Source organism: Muntiacus reevesi, chromosome 11 (genome assembly GCF_963930625.1).
Source record: "Muntiacus reevesi chromosome 11, mMunRee1.1, whole genome shotgun sequence".
Taxonomy (NCBI): domain Eukaryota; kingdom Metazoa; phylum Chordata; class Mammalia; order Artiodactyla; family Cervidae; genus Muntiacus; species Muntiacus reevesi.
This window is the reverse complement of record NC_089259.1, coordinates 71,371,248-71,386,187: the sequence shown is the minus strand read 5'-3', so window position 1 is coordinate 71,386,187 and position 14,940 is coordinate 71,371,248. Positions and strand designations below refer to the sequence as shown.

Here is a 14,940-nt window from a genome sequence, read left to right as displayed (position 1 = left end):
AGGACTTGTTATTGAGAGCGAAAGCATGACTTCCGTAACCCCAAAACAGTAGCATCTTAACTAAGGAAAAGAAAAACTATCAAGCAACAACAGCGAAAAATGACTCCAGCTTTTAAAATGAGTTAAACTATTCTAAGGGGGGGAGGGGGAGGAAGCATTTGTGTTATTAATATTAATACCTATTCTTTAACTAAAAATGGCAATTTCTTGAATTTAAAGGTTAATGAGGATTATCGTGAGCATTTTTTTTACGAGCCAAGTAATTTAAATTTGCTTCACTCTTTTGGAAAAGGTATTAAAATTTGTTAGGATTAATTTATTCCACATATTACATATGACAATGAGATGGCTAAACACCTTATTGAATTTCTCTCATTAATTAAACATAATGATTCTTTGCAACCGATATTTTACAAGTAATACAAATCTCGATGGTTCTCTGAAAAGCTACATGCAAAGCGAAAGGTGAAAGGTCAAAGTACCAGGTCTACAGATGCTTCGAGAGGTCGCTTCATTGCTTTGGCAGTCGACTGAGTCTTAATAACAGGCAGCGAGCACATGATGGCAGTGGGCCAATGGGATTCAAGCGAATTAACATACAGGTAAACAGCAAGCAGAGGTGCATCATGGGAACGGCATTGCATTGTGGATAGGTGAGAAGGAAAAAAATATTCTGAATGCAATATACAACGTACAAAACACTAGGCATGCACAACAACAAAAATGTTCTCTAAAGAAATGAATATTACACCTTAAATTAGTATCGAAGCAAAAATGCATCTACTATACCTTAGTTAAAAGCATATAAGAGAGTAAAATATAGATGTTTGAAATTCAGGAAAGTTAATTAAAACAGCAGCTTGCATACACACCATAAGCATTTTTATATTGCTTCAGAAAAAAATGCAAAACTTTCAAGGGCCACAGGATTGAAGAACTTCTGATAAGTTAGTTTTCAAATATAAAATAATGAATGTACTATGTATAAGATCCGAGTTGAAAACAAAATATGTCTTTAACTTTTATAAAAGTAAGTTGTAATGATGATCTAGCCTAACAAAATGAAGTGGCAAACTGAGACAAACAATTCAGGCAAAAAAATATTCAAACACAAGATTATTTAGGCAAAACGGTTTGGGTTTGGATCTTAATTTTTTGTCTGAATTATGCGGATAATTGTCTCAATTTTTCTCTTCACTCTGCTAGTGTGGATCTGGCAATATGCAATAAGCTTCCAAACATAACAAGTTTTGAATTTGAAGAGTAGGTTTCTCAAATTTCCATTTCATTCCACCGTATGGTTTCTAATGACTAACTTATCTTCCATTCTGTTTTCTACCACATTTGAAATTTTAATTCAATTTATGGCAAACGACTTACCGGGATTACACTAAGAAAATACCCTTTGAAGGGTATTTGGTGTCCTCGGGTATCAAAATAATTTTATCAAATAATTCTATTCGTACTTTTAACTATAATCAGTGACCAACCCACTTAATGAGAGGTGGAACGCTTGGCTAGAACAGGTACAATAGCTAAAAATAGCAAAAACAGCTAAAAAATAGCAATGAACTGCTTGGAGTATAAGTAAGATAATATCTTTATAACTTATAACCATCCTTTGGGCAGATAGTTTCATTTAAACAGCTGAAATAATAATAAATAGTGATTGATTTAGACCATGATGAGAAAATCTTCCTGTTCCTTGATAATTGTTGTAAGAAATCTAAAAATTTTATGATGGAATTCTATGAAAATAAAATCAAAGGGATAGCTCCAATGCAAAAAAAAAAAAAAAAAAGAAATGAAATACCCCTTTTCTATGTTTAGCACAATAGGTAAATCCCCAAGGTTTGTATAACAAATACAAAATGTTTTATTCTAAAGCTCTGAGCTGCAACTATGGCATTTGGAAGAAAATGGGATATCATCTAACCCTTAAAATGGGAACAATGAATGACATTTTCCTTGGCCAATAAAGAGCTGTTCTTCATCATTTGATGTTTCAGGATTAAAAATATGAAAGTGACAGGAGATAAAGGGCTAAGGGTGAGTTGGGGGAAAAACTAGAAATAAAGTGGAAAGGGCTGTAGGGAGAACAGAGGTTTAGAATGGCCAGTGGAAAAGATGTTTTGGAAGGCAGTCTGGATAGAGGCCATCACAGAGAAAATCACCATTCTATAGGCAGAACTGTGAACATCTGAAAAAACCAACAAGATTCAGAACAAGAAAGCTTTGAGTATTCTTTCCTCCAATGTCAGTTTGCCATGATGTAACTTTCATGACACCACTTGTATTTAAAATCTTTCATTCCAATATATTTTTACATTGCTAGTTAATGAAAAAAATTTTTTTTGCTTACATTAGCCTATATTAACTACATAAGGCTACATAGCCTGTTCTCATAGAGTGCATTTAACAACATGAACTGGATGAAACAAAGTGAAAGTGTCAATCACTCAGTTGTGTTGGACTCTGCGGCCCCAGGTTCCTCTGTCCATGGGGTTCTCTGGGCAAGAATATTGGAGTGGGTTGCCGTTCCCTTCTCCAGGGGGTCTTCCCAATGCAGGGATCGAACCTGGGTCTCCCACAATGCAGGCAGATTCTTTACTGTCTGAGCCACAGGGAAGCCTATTAACTGGATGGTTAAACTCAAAATCATTTTGGCCTGGACTTTCTGGATTCCATTCTTGCTTCACTTTTTCAATCCTTGGGAGATGAAGAACACACCTACTCTTGGGTTGATCTTTTCTGATATGCTAATGGGAGAGTGATTATGTCTCCAAAGGCTGGTGCTTATGAACAAAATTTTTAACAAAAGATCATTTAACGAAGTCTCCAGGTAGAAAAAGAGATATTAAGTATTTCTCCCTAGGATAATCACCTGAAAGGTTAATATTCTCTTTTTTCCAATCCTCATTTGATGAAATGTAATTTCCACAGAAATTATAATAAACTAGGAATTTAAAGAAGCTGAGAGCTCTGAAGTAAGCTGGACACTGACAGCATCTCTCTCTACCACTCGCTTGAGTTTATCTTCACTAGATGCAAATATCTTGTCTTTTCAAGGAAACATGCAGCTCCTGGAGTGGATATATAAATATCTTGCATGTCTCACGCTTTGAGGGACGTGTGTGGAATGTATTTTAAAAACTGTATGGGTGAATAATCATGTTATAATGTGCCTTTGTAGTACACAGATGTTGTGTTTTAGAGGATAATATGTGACTGCAGCCGTATGTTTACCTATATTGAAAGATCTTCAGGCTTAGAGCAGACCTTGGAGATCCCCAAGGCCAGTGTGCCCTGGGAGCTTCCTTAGACACCTATGCAGAGAACCAGATTATCTTTAACTGAGCCCCTACTATGGGCCAGTTACTGAACATCCATTCTAGCTGGCCTCACCAACATTTCTGATCCTCTGTCCCCTCTCCAAGCCTTCTCTATAGCGTGTGTGCATGCAGCGAGGTGTTTGATTTTCTGGATCAAGGAGCAAGCCAACTTCAAGGCAAGGCAAGCGAACCAAGTGCCAGGCCTTCAAGGTAAAGACCAAACCTGAGGAGTCAAGAAATGTGGACGACAGTAACCAGAGCTGCCACTTCAATGCAGAAGAAAGGGATATGGACAAGTAGGATGGAATGCAAAGTTCCTGAACATGTTTTCCTGACTAGCTGATGGCAGCTGGTCTTGTTTCCTTTTACAAAATAAGTACCTTCTGGTGCAGCCCCATTTTGGGGTGTGTGTGTGTGTGTGTGTAAAAACACTGTTGTCTTGAAGACCAGATACCCTTTGTGTTAAGATACCCTTTGTGTTAAAATCACAAAGAGAAGCTCTGACTTATTTTCACATTTGAAAAATTCTGGTGAGGACGATGCCCATGTTTTAAGAGGTATTGTACAAGTATAAGGCTCTAAAGGAAAAAGATGCCTCTTTTTCTAGACTCAAAGCTTTGAATTCATTTTCAGGGTCCAATTAATCAAAAGCAGCAGAAATTCCTGGACAACAATAAAAACTACACTACAGAAATTCTTGGAGCTCAGACATGGAACCCAGGTGAATGGAATACTAATATCTTCTGGCTGCAATCATCGCTCCCATTCATTCTCTTAAAGAAATAAAATAATTGTTTTTCCTTCATAGTGCTGAGTAATCTTGTTACTAGAGTAAGAAGACTTTGACTTCACCCAACTGCAACTGGTTTCAAATGAGCCTCTAACTTTCAAAAGACACTGCAGATTCAGTAAGTTTCACGTCATTGTCAGAAAGAACCTGATGCTTTTTGTTCTGAATCTACATTCCTTTGGGTTGTCTTTGAGGATGCTGCAAGACCACCTGAAATATCAGAACTCCAAATCAGGCACAGTGTAACAATGGAGGAAACTATGGCAACCAAACCTACTGACATCCACTCTAACACCTTTGTGCATCTTGATGAGAAGGATGGGAAACTGCACCAAAGAAGGGCACACAGCGTCCTAATTTAAAGAAATCGGGCTGTGTGCGTAAACGTAACGGCCATTTCTTCTCTCATCTCCACCAACCCAGGTCATCTACCACTGACTTATTCTAGGTACACTGCTCCTTCCATGATTCAAGAACATACTGATTGTAGATGTTAGGACTGCTACTTCCAGGGAGTGTGTGTTGTTAGTTGCTCACTCTTATCCGACTCTTTGCAACCCCACAGACTGTAGCCCACCAGGCTCCTCTGTCTATGGACTTCTCCAGGCAAGAAGACTGGAATGGGTTACCACTCCCTTCTCCAGGGGATCTTCCCCACCCAGGGATCGAACCCAGGCCTCCTGCATCGCAGGCAGATTCTTTACCCTCTGAGCCACCAGGGAAACCCACTTCTAGGTAACAGGCAGATAAATCAAGGCTCAGATAACTCAGATAAATTCAGCGCTCCGCGCTAAAGGTCACTATTAGTACCAAGGAATAAGGACTGATTTTTTTGTAGTTCCAGAAGCAGGACCTCATGATGCATTTCCATCACGTCATGGAGGATCGTTATCCCTGTCACTAACTGAACGTCAAGCTCCCTGAGGGCAAGGAAAACTGCCTAATTTATTTACTCCTTCCAGCAAGTGCCCGATGAAAGCCCGGTCTCGCGGGTGATCCAGTGTCTATCATACATTAAAACACAGACGTCAAGCCAGAGAGCTCACACCACAACAGATGAATTCTAGAAGCCAGTGTGATGGCGCTTAAAAGGGCCTTGCCCAGGCCACACCCAAACCAATAATATAAATCTGGGGGAAGTGACTGCCCTTGGAAACTTTCACGTGCCCTCAGGTAATCGCAGACAACAGAAGCCCGGCTAGTGCAGTCCACGGGGTTGCAAAGAGTCGGACACGACTTAGCTACCGAGCAACGACAACGTGTTCTAGGCAGGTGCTTCTCAAACGTTACTATGTATACAGTCCACCTGGGGATGTTTGCAAAGTCAAATCCTGATCCCAAAGGTCTGGGGCGGGGCCTGAGTCGAGCTGTAACAAGCTCCCAGGGGTGCTGGGGAGGCCTGTGTCTAAGAGACGGGACAGTGACTCAGGAACTTGGGGCTAGCTTCCAGGCCTCTTATTATTCTTATTTTTCAAAGCACCATGCATTCAGCTCCATCTTCATCTGTTTCATGACTTGATGTTGTGCATAAATTTTCTTTTAGGGAAAGAGCGAGTTTGCAGCATGGCCTTTGTAATAAGTAACAAGAAGTAGGGAGCAAAAAAATGGGGGCAGGGGCTCCCGGCCCGGGTCCATCCTCTCTCCCCGGCTCCGGGCCGCCTCGCTGGTCCTTCCAGCCGGGTCCCGCCCGCGTGCGCGCTCTGAGAGGCGCGCTGGGTTTGGGGAAGGGGCCCTCGCACCCGCCCCCGGCTTCCCTGCGCCCGCCCGAGGGATTTACTTATTGTGCTGCGAAGGGAAGGAGGGAGGAACGGAACAGAACGGAAACGAAACGGGCGGGGCGGGGCGCCACGACAGGACGGAGGCAGCGGAGCAGCGGGGGCGCCAGCCGGCCCCGCTCCCGGCGGCGAGGCGCGCGCGCGTGCCCGCGCGGAGGGCGCGGCTCCGGGCGCGCGGGCGCGCGGGCTTCGGGGAAGGTGCGCGGCGCGCGCGCCCCACTTACCATGACTGTGGCCGCGGCCGCGGCTGCCTGGGCGGCCACCGCGGCCTGGTTGGCTTGGTGCTGCGCAGCTTTGATTTTGGCCTGCAAGTGTGCAGGAGGGTGAAAATATTTGCATTTCTCCCTCATGCAACGCCCCTTTATGTAATCCATACAAACGGTTACGGTGTTGTCGTTTGTGTCGACCATGGTGCTGTCGGCGGGGTGTGCAAAGCGGCAGTCGGTCTCTCCCCGGGCACAGTTCCCTCGCTGGAACTCCCTGCAGACCTGGGGCGCGGGGGAGAGCACACGATGCGGTAACTCAAAAAGTAGATGCGTTCCTTTCTTTGAATGTTGGCTTTTGTGCCCTTTCCAACCAACATTCGATTATCCAGAACCCAAGTCACTGGCATCCCGGGCAAACTGTGATCACTCCAGTTTTGCTTCGCCCTGTTTTCTGGGGTGAGAATCTGTATTGAGCAAGTAAGTCAAAATCTACACCTTAGCTAAGTTAGCAGAGAAAAATCAACAAGGCCCCCATTGTTCTTGGGTTTTATTTATTTATGTTTATTTTATACAGAAGGGAAGGAAGGAAAGAATATATGTTATATATATACTAATCCGGAGATTATATATATATATACACATTTACACACACACGTATATATGTGTAAAATGTGGTCTTCTGTATATAACTACATCTCCTTCTACCATGACAACTCTGGGAAGTTGCGGGGTTTTTTGCATGGAGGGATTATTTCACCAAAGATCATGCCACAAGGTCATGGCTGCACAATTCCAAAAGGAATTAAGGAGATCTGACAAACTTGTTTCTCCTTCCTGAGGATGGGAAGTGGGGGCTGGGTGAATGTGAATACTCCCATTTTCCCCTAAATCTCTCCTGCTCTACAAAGATAAGGTGGGCTTCTAATCATGGATTACAAGAACTACAATACCCAAGACACCCAAATTTTCATTTAAGTCACATTATTATTTTTGACAATAAAGAAAAGATGAAAAGGAGAGAAATATGGGAAGAGATAAAGCGGAGGGGCGGGGCAGGGGGGAAGTAAGTAGAATAGATTTTGAAGTGTTGATGTATTGTTTCTTTTTCTTATTCTTCAGTCCTTAATTATCCTGAAATCTCTAGTAACTAAAATGCTCCATCCTCTGAGGATTCCCATGGATCAAGAGTTAACTGTATGAAGAAAATTTTCCTTGGGATTTAAAGAGTATTCTTAATCTTGCCCTAAATATCAATAACATGAAATAACACAAGAAAGAAACATATAACAGTTATATTTATAAATATCTGTATCAGAGAAAAATTATTTGTGAAATGGTAACTTCTTTTCTTCTCAGGGTCTACATGGTGATGTGCTTACGTGGCGGTTCTCATCTTGATCACTAGTGACTTATAGGAAAGGTCACTGACATGACACTGGAAGCCTTGTGAGAGTCAAAGGTACTTGGGAAATACAGTTTCACTGACCAGTGGCCAGGCAAGTTTGAAGGCCAAGCAGATAAATCACAAAATTATTAACTGTTTCCTTCTACTTTGGATATTATCCAACATTCCATCTTTAGCTCATAAAATGTACAAAGGAAAAATTACTAAGCTGTTCCCACAGATTGTGAGTAAGCATCCCCATGTAAGTAAGTGGAATGACTCGAGGCCGAGGCTGCATTGGGTGTCGAGCATTTATTTACCTAGGGGCTCTGTGTGCAGCCGACCTCATTCCTGCTTTGAAATGAATTGCAAGCTGCTTTGCTAAAGTCCTCGTGAATCATTTTTACATATGTCTTTGTCTGCCAATCCTGTTGGGAAGGACAACTTGTTCCCAGCTCGACTGATTTAATTTGTTTTCTAAACCGTAGAGTCACGTACTGAACACGAAAGCTTCACAGGTCCACCAGGTGGCGCCCCAAACACTTTTCCAGTCCTGTGAAAGGTCTGTTCAAAATTCACAGGGGTAGGCTGGATCAAAACAGTAGCACGGGAGTTTATAGTCTTTTCATTTGGGGATCCATATACTTCAGATGGAAGCTGATATCAGGCAACATTTTTATCACTTTCAAGATTTATTGAGTAAATATTTAAACAAACACACATTGAAAGAACATTCTCAAACGATCCCAAGATAAAGCACACTATATACCCTAATCTTACATACGTATCACCTAACTATAATTGGTGATTGAATTAAAGGAGCCCTTTGAAAAATCTATCAGATTCTTTATACTCCATATAAAAGGCTCTATTAAATATCAGAGCATACAGAAGTTAAGATAAATGGATGCCCTGATTAAAAAGAAATTTAACCCAGTAAAGTTAAACCCAGGTGAGCTGGTTTGACTCCTGACTTAAGAATTACGTTTTATAAATATGTTTTCTTGGCTTTTCTAGAAGACTTGAATATCGGTGAAAGAAAATAACTCAAATCAATAATTAGACTCTCCCAGGCTCTAGTTCCCTGTGCTTACCTACATACAACCGGCTGGAGCATGCTGGAGCAGCCACACTAGTTCTTAAAGTACTGAAATATGATCACTCCAGTTGGTCTGTAGTCATTGTCCTACTTCCTCCCACCTCTGTCCGGAGTGTCCCCTTTGTCCTGGCTGCTGGCTTCCTAACCTGCTCATTCCCAGACCTCTCCAGGATCCAGCAAAGGTTTACGCCTGACACAGCTGGAACCCCGTGACCTGCATAGTGATTGATTCAGCCTTCCATTGGTTGTTGCATATTTTGCCTCTGAATATACATTCCACACAATCAATTTTTATTTGTATTGAACTTATTCTTTTCCCACAGACTAATTTCCTTTATACTCGGCCTTCAATTCAAACAGTAGAATTATGAAATGTGTGACTTTTAGGTGAATCTGTGTGTGTGGCTGTTTTGCAAGACTGAATTGGTTCCTTACAAGCATTCACTTCCATAGAAGTACACTGCTACCCCCAAAGGCATCTCAAAACATAAATATAATCGAAGTACCTCCAGTTTGTCAGTCCTGAGAAGTTTCTGAGTTGCAGTTGAGCCCGGGACAGTGACGGGTGGACTTCCGGGAACAATAACAGGTGTGGTGGGTAGAATTTCCGTTGGGACTAACCCAACTCCAGGGGTTACAGGTGCTAAGTAAGGAGCAAAGCTAATCGCCGTATTTGTCCCTATTGCGGGACCTACAGGAAAAGTGGGCTGTTAAAGGAAGATAACACAGGACAAAGATGTCTTTAGAATAAAACTTTAAAAAATCACCAACGACATTTACTCACTGCATATAAGACACTTTGTGTTAGTTGCAAAAATCAGTGCTGAACTGTGAAAATTCATTAAGCCTCTCTGTTTCGTGCTTAATAAAAACGAAACTATATAGACCCTCTCTTTCCCAAACCATATAAACACAAAGGAGAATGTCATAGAAACCTAACTACAGGAACCGGGTTAAACTTTTATTCCCATGAAAGTGTTCTCAAGAAAAGAAAATGGTTATTCCATTCCAGTGGCTCATCATTCCACACTAGTGAGTGTTACAACATGAGGGCAGTAAAATTTACGGAATGCTAACTCATGATCTTTGATGTGTTCTACATGTCTCTCAAAGGGAGAAGAAAAAACAAACACCATGAATATAGACTGATTTTCAGACTGATCAAGTTTGTACACTCTCAAGAACTGGGGATTATTTGGTATTTTATTTTGCTCAGACTTACCAGTATGCCTCCATATTCTATCACTAGCATGTAAAATCCCCAAATTCATAGGCAGTTTTCACATAGACCTGTTATTTCTTGCTCTAGCTCAAGTATGTATAGATCTGGTCTTCTTTTCCCGAGAGGACGCATGGAAAAGCTGAACTTTTCTGTTGGCCATTAAAAGTTGCTTTGGTTTCCTAGGTCACAAAGTGAACGCGGCAGTGATAAAGACATAGAGTACCCTATTAAAACGTCTTTATCACTGTCCTCTTTGTCCAGGGATAAGATGAAATATACTAGAGGGTGGATGGGATGATGGTTTTCAAAAGCTTCACCTGAAAGTACGCCTTTCAGAAAGGAGATAACGCACGTTTAAGAGAAGAACAAACTTGGCTTCACTTTAAAGGAGCTGATGTTAAAAATTCAAGATGCTAGATAAAGATTTTTCTTAGAATAAATTTTGCACTGATTTGGGACCGTATCATTTTGTTGGTTTGTTTTTGTTATCGGATGACTTTTAACCTATTCATTTTTGGGACCAGTTTTCAGACATTTGCAATTACACGTTAACGCAGTTTTCTAATATTGAACAATGCCGTTGGCCATGTCATGCTCCTTCTCTATTTGTATATTGTGGGTAACATTCTTGTTGTCTATTTATAGCTCTGAGTTGTGGAACATATGGGGAAAATAATAATCTGTGCGTATTAAACAGGTTTTTTGTTGACAGCAGTAACAGAAAAATATCTCTTACAAATGATCATGTTAGAAAACAGTGAATTATTGATAGTTTGCGCGGGGAGCTCTTAGAGAGGCTGAAAGTCTTTACTGAAGTGGTGGGGGTGGGGAGGGATGGAAGAGGTGATTCTAATGGCCTGTGAGAGCTGCTGCCAGCATTCCCGGGAGGGGCTCTTAGATCTTTATGGCTCCGACATAAAATTCACTTTGGGAGAAAGTTGCAACATGAGGTCTCAACATGGGAAATTGATGGCAGCTAGGGTTTTTTTCCTCCTTGACTTTCTACAAAATTTTATATGTGTATGTTTTCCATTTTCAACCCATTTGAGTCATAATTATAGAACGCTGTGGTTTTCAGTAACTGTAGCTTTTATAATTCAGTACCGTTGAAAAGAAGCCAAGTGATTTAAATGGTATAAGGACGAAATAATGTTAAGATTTAAGAGAATCAATTCTGAAAGGTCATAAATCACAAAAAAGACCAGTGATTCAAAGAACCAGCTAGATCAGAAATGCCTGGGGGGAATTTCATAGATAGAGATATCACAAATTCTGACTTAACAGATCTGGGTTGAGGGGGGCGTCTTGAAATTTGCATTAAAAATTTTATTACATGATTTGATGTGCGGCCCAGTTTGAGGACCACTGTCATAAATGAGTGAAAATAAATATTAAGAAAACCTAGTACTAGTTGTGTAATTAAGTCAAAGACTAATGATCAAAATAAACATTAAGAAAAAAGCCCTCCCCCACATCTCCATTTTTGACTTTCTATTGAATCAAATTCCCAATATCCCTCCCTTGTAGATCATTTGAAGCCCAGATGAGCATGGTGACAGAAATTCATGTTGTATCATGGGCTGTCAGAACCTCAAAACTCATTTCCCCAAACTTTTTTGGATATCAACAAATCTCTTGCAATTAGCTAAATTTTGGTTCTCAAATATGTTACTTTTTCATCTAATTTAATGATCAAAAAGGAATGTTGCAGTTTGTTCTACTGATGCATAGCTGTAATAGAGTTCACGGAGAGTATTATTTAAAAGTAAAAACACAAATATGAGACAAAGGGAGACATTAATTCAAAATCCTGAGGTTGGCCAGTTATTCATTTTTACCCTAGGCAGGAAAGTTTTACCCTGAGCTTTTCTGCAGAAGGGAAGTAAAACTACTTAGCTTAAAGAGTTAGGCTGAGCAAGATGTTATTTCTCTCTTACTTCCCATAGTTGGACTTCAAAAATAGCAGCTAATATTAGTAGTGTAAAAGTTAGTATTAATAAAGTCCCCCCCAAAATTATCCATTGATTCTATAATAGGAATGTAATTAGCATAGCAATATAACAATAGAGGTATAAAATCTTATTAAGTGAAGGCACACATTGTCTCTATTTTGAATATAGACTGGGAAAGTATATGTTTTCTTTCATGTGAAAGTTAAAAGTTCATAGACTTTATGAAGATAGAGTCAATGAAATATTTTTTCATCAAGAGTGTTTTTCATTGAAGTTGAAAAGTAAAAAAAAATAGTTACAATGCTTTTCAGAGATGGGCACTATATTATTATTGTTGTTGTTATTATTAGTGACAGTAATACTTTACATCTGTTAAGGTTGGGCTGTTCTCAAAAGCGTCTGCACACACCGTGTCTGCTTTAATCTCCTCAACACCTGCGAGAAGCGAGCCTGGCGGCGAGAACCGCACAGCCTTACAGGTGAGAGCAATTTAGACCAGAGGCTGCATGGATTACCCAAGGTCAGTGCTGCAAGGTGGAGTCGAGGCAAAGCGCCCCGGACTCCTGGCTCCCAGTCCGGGGCTGTTCTGACTCCTCTGCCCTTACTAGATTTTGTTGGTAATTTCATCAAACAGAAGAAGGGGAAAAAAAGAAAAAAACAAACCACCACGAGCTGTCCTTAAGACATAAGCGTACAGAGTGAGCCTTGGTGGGGAGCCACGTCCACGGTCAGCCCAGGGCCTCCTGCAGACAGGAGGTTGGAGCTGCTCTGAACAGCCGCCTGCCTGGGAAAGTGGGTCTCAGATCCTGGATTCGAGCGAAAGTCTCGAGGTAGAGTGGAGGGTGATGTCTGGATTCGGGTCTGAGCTGGTAGCTAGTAAGGCAGCATCTTCAGGGGACTCTTGGGAGCCCAACCGCCAGGGCCGGGAGAGCTGGCCCCGTGGTTCCTGGAGGGGGGCTGTTGCCAGGTGGTCTGAGATCCATTTGGTCCTCATCACCTCCCAGCACCAACTGCAGCGAGGCCAGAGGACAAGAGATGCAGGAAGTCTTCTAGAAGAAAATCACGTCCGAAATGCAGGTCTTGCCATCTTCCCTCTGAATTTCACCCTGAGAGCCTGTGTTTCTCTCCCTGGCTTCTCACTCTCCACTCTTCTTTCTCTGTAACTTACAGTAGTAGATGTGGCCTCAAAGATCACACACACACACACACACACACACACACACACACACACACACACACACGCACACACACATGCACTTGGATATTTTGTAGTGGCTTGAAAGGATCAGGGCTGGGGAGGACTGACTAAGAGGCCTGACGTAGCTCATGGCTCTAAAATGTGGTCGATCGCCTTTTTAAAACAAGAACATGAGAGCTCATGCATTTAGAAAGCTCTGACTTCAAAGGATAGGTATTTGGTACTTAAATGGAAAGGCCTAAAACATGGCATCTCTTAAGCTTCTCCCTTTCCTCCCAGAAGCATCTCTGGAGGGCAGGATGCTCAGTGCAAGATCTTGCCACTAAGGACTGGATTGCACAGGCTCCTAATCTCTGTCCTACTAAAGCCACCCACTTGCCACTTTATTGTGAGTGTATATGTGATGTGTGTGTGGGAGTCGAGGGGTGGGGCCGAACGGAAAGGAGAGGAAGAACTGCTGTCATACCCCATTAGGAACTGGGGAAGGAAAAACTGCTCGGAGGAAAGGTGAATGAGACTTTGCAGACATAATGAATTTGAGCCAGAAGAGTTATAAGAGGAAAGAACCGTTTGCATTGTCATTCATTCAATAAATATTCATTGCTGGTACAGATATGGTGCCAGAACACGGTGTCTTCATTGATTGAACTTAAACCCTAATGGGGAAGAACAAAGAAAGAACATTTTATGGATAAGCAGAAATGAAGAGGTCTCATTTCTGAGATGGACAGAAGATAGAGGCTAGAGATAGAGATTGGCGGTGGGTTGCAGCCGATAGAGTTGGAGTCCTTATGAATATGATGACGTTAAAATGTGAAGATCAGTAGGAAGCTTCCAGCAAAAGTAAGGGCCTTTAAGCAAACAGGAACTCCGTGTGTTCAGAGAGCTGAAAGTGTGGTTTGGTCTCAGTGGACACAGGAAGAGTGGCCTCTGATGCAGTGAGTTGGGTAGGGACTTGACCGCAGATGACACTGTCCATAAAATCAAGGTTACACATTTAGACTCTGTCTCCAGTGAAACGGAAAAGCATTGAAGGTTTTAAGTAAGGGAGTGACGTTATACCATTTATGTGTTTAAAAGATTCCCCTGGTTGCTCTGCACATTGGAATAAAGCAAATTGTGGCTCAGCGGTAAAGAATCCACCTGCAATGCAGGAGACATGGGTTCGATCCCTGGGTTGGGAAGATGCCCTGGAGAAGGAAATGGCAACCCACTCCAGTATTCTGGCCTGGAGAATCCCATGGACAGAGGAGCCAGGTGGGCTATAGTCCATGGGATCGCAAAGAGCTGGACACAGCTGAGTGACTGAACAAACACCACAAGGAGGGTAAAGCCTAGAAAATATTTTGAAAGAAAGGTTGATGGCAGCTAAGATGAGGGTGCCGCAGAAGGAGAGGAAGGTGGGCTTGAGGGCATATGATAGGACCTGCTGATGAACCGGATGTGAGAGAACCTGTTTGGTTTCGGTTTGAAACTGCTGGCTACACTTACTGAGATGAGAAGGTAGTAGAATGAAAAATTGGTCTTAAGCATGTCAAGTTCCTGTGAAAAACCTGAAGGGGAGTCCAGTAGGAGGTTGGGTAGCTAAACCTGGAGCTCAGAGGAGACGTCTGGATTGGGAACATGCCTTTGGTAGTTCTCAGCCTGGAGATGACCCACAGTCACAGCAATCGATGAGACCATGGAGCAGGTAAGTGATAGAGGCGGCCAGCACTGGGAATATCAGTGTATAGCAGCCTCAATATAGAAGAGAGGAAGATGAAAGTCGCTCAGTTGTGTCCGACTCTTTGCAACCCCATGGGGATAGTCCATGGAATTCTCCAGGGCAGAATACTGAAGTGGGTAGCCTTTCCCTTCTCCAGGGGATCTTCCCAACCCAGGGATAGAACCCAGGTCTCCCGCATTGCAGGCGGATTCTTTACCAGCTGAGCCACAAGAAAAGCCCAAGAATACTGGAGTGGGTAGCCTATCCCTTCTCCAGC

At 42.1% G+C, this 14,940-nt stretch overlaps 1 protein-coding gene across 4 annotated transcripts in view; it reads right to left on the bottom strand.

Moving 5' to 3' along the window:
• MBNL2 (muscleblind like splicing regulator 2) overlaps window positions 1–14,940 on the bottom strand; it is a 164,384-nt gene that overhangs the window by 37,355 nt on the left and 112,089 nt on the right. For 2 of the 4 annotated variants that reach the window (XM_065902263.1, XM_065902262.1), the window contains exons 4-6: window positions 9,093–9,293; window positions 6,122–6,385; window positions 483–536 (exon numbers count right to left, since the gene is read on the bottom strand). In XM_065902263.1, coding sequence (XP_065758335.1) covers window positions 483–536; window positions 6,122–6,385; window positions 9,093–9,293 — 519 coding nt within the window. The remainder of the gene's footprint in view (window positions 1–482; window positions 537–6,121; window positions 6,386–9,092; window positions 9,294–14,940) is intronic. The other 2 variants (XM_065902265.1, XM_065902264.1) reach the window with 1 other exon arrangement.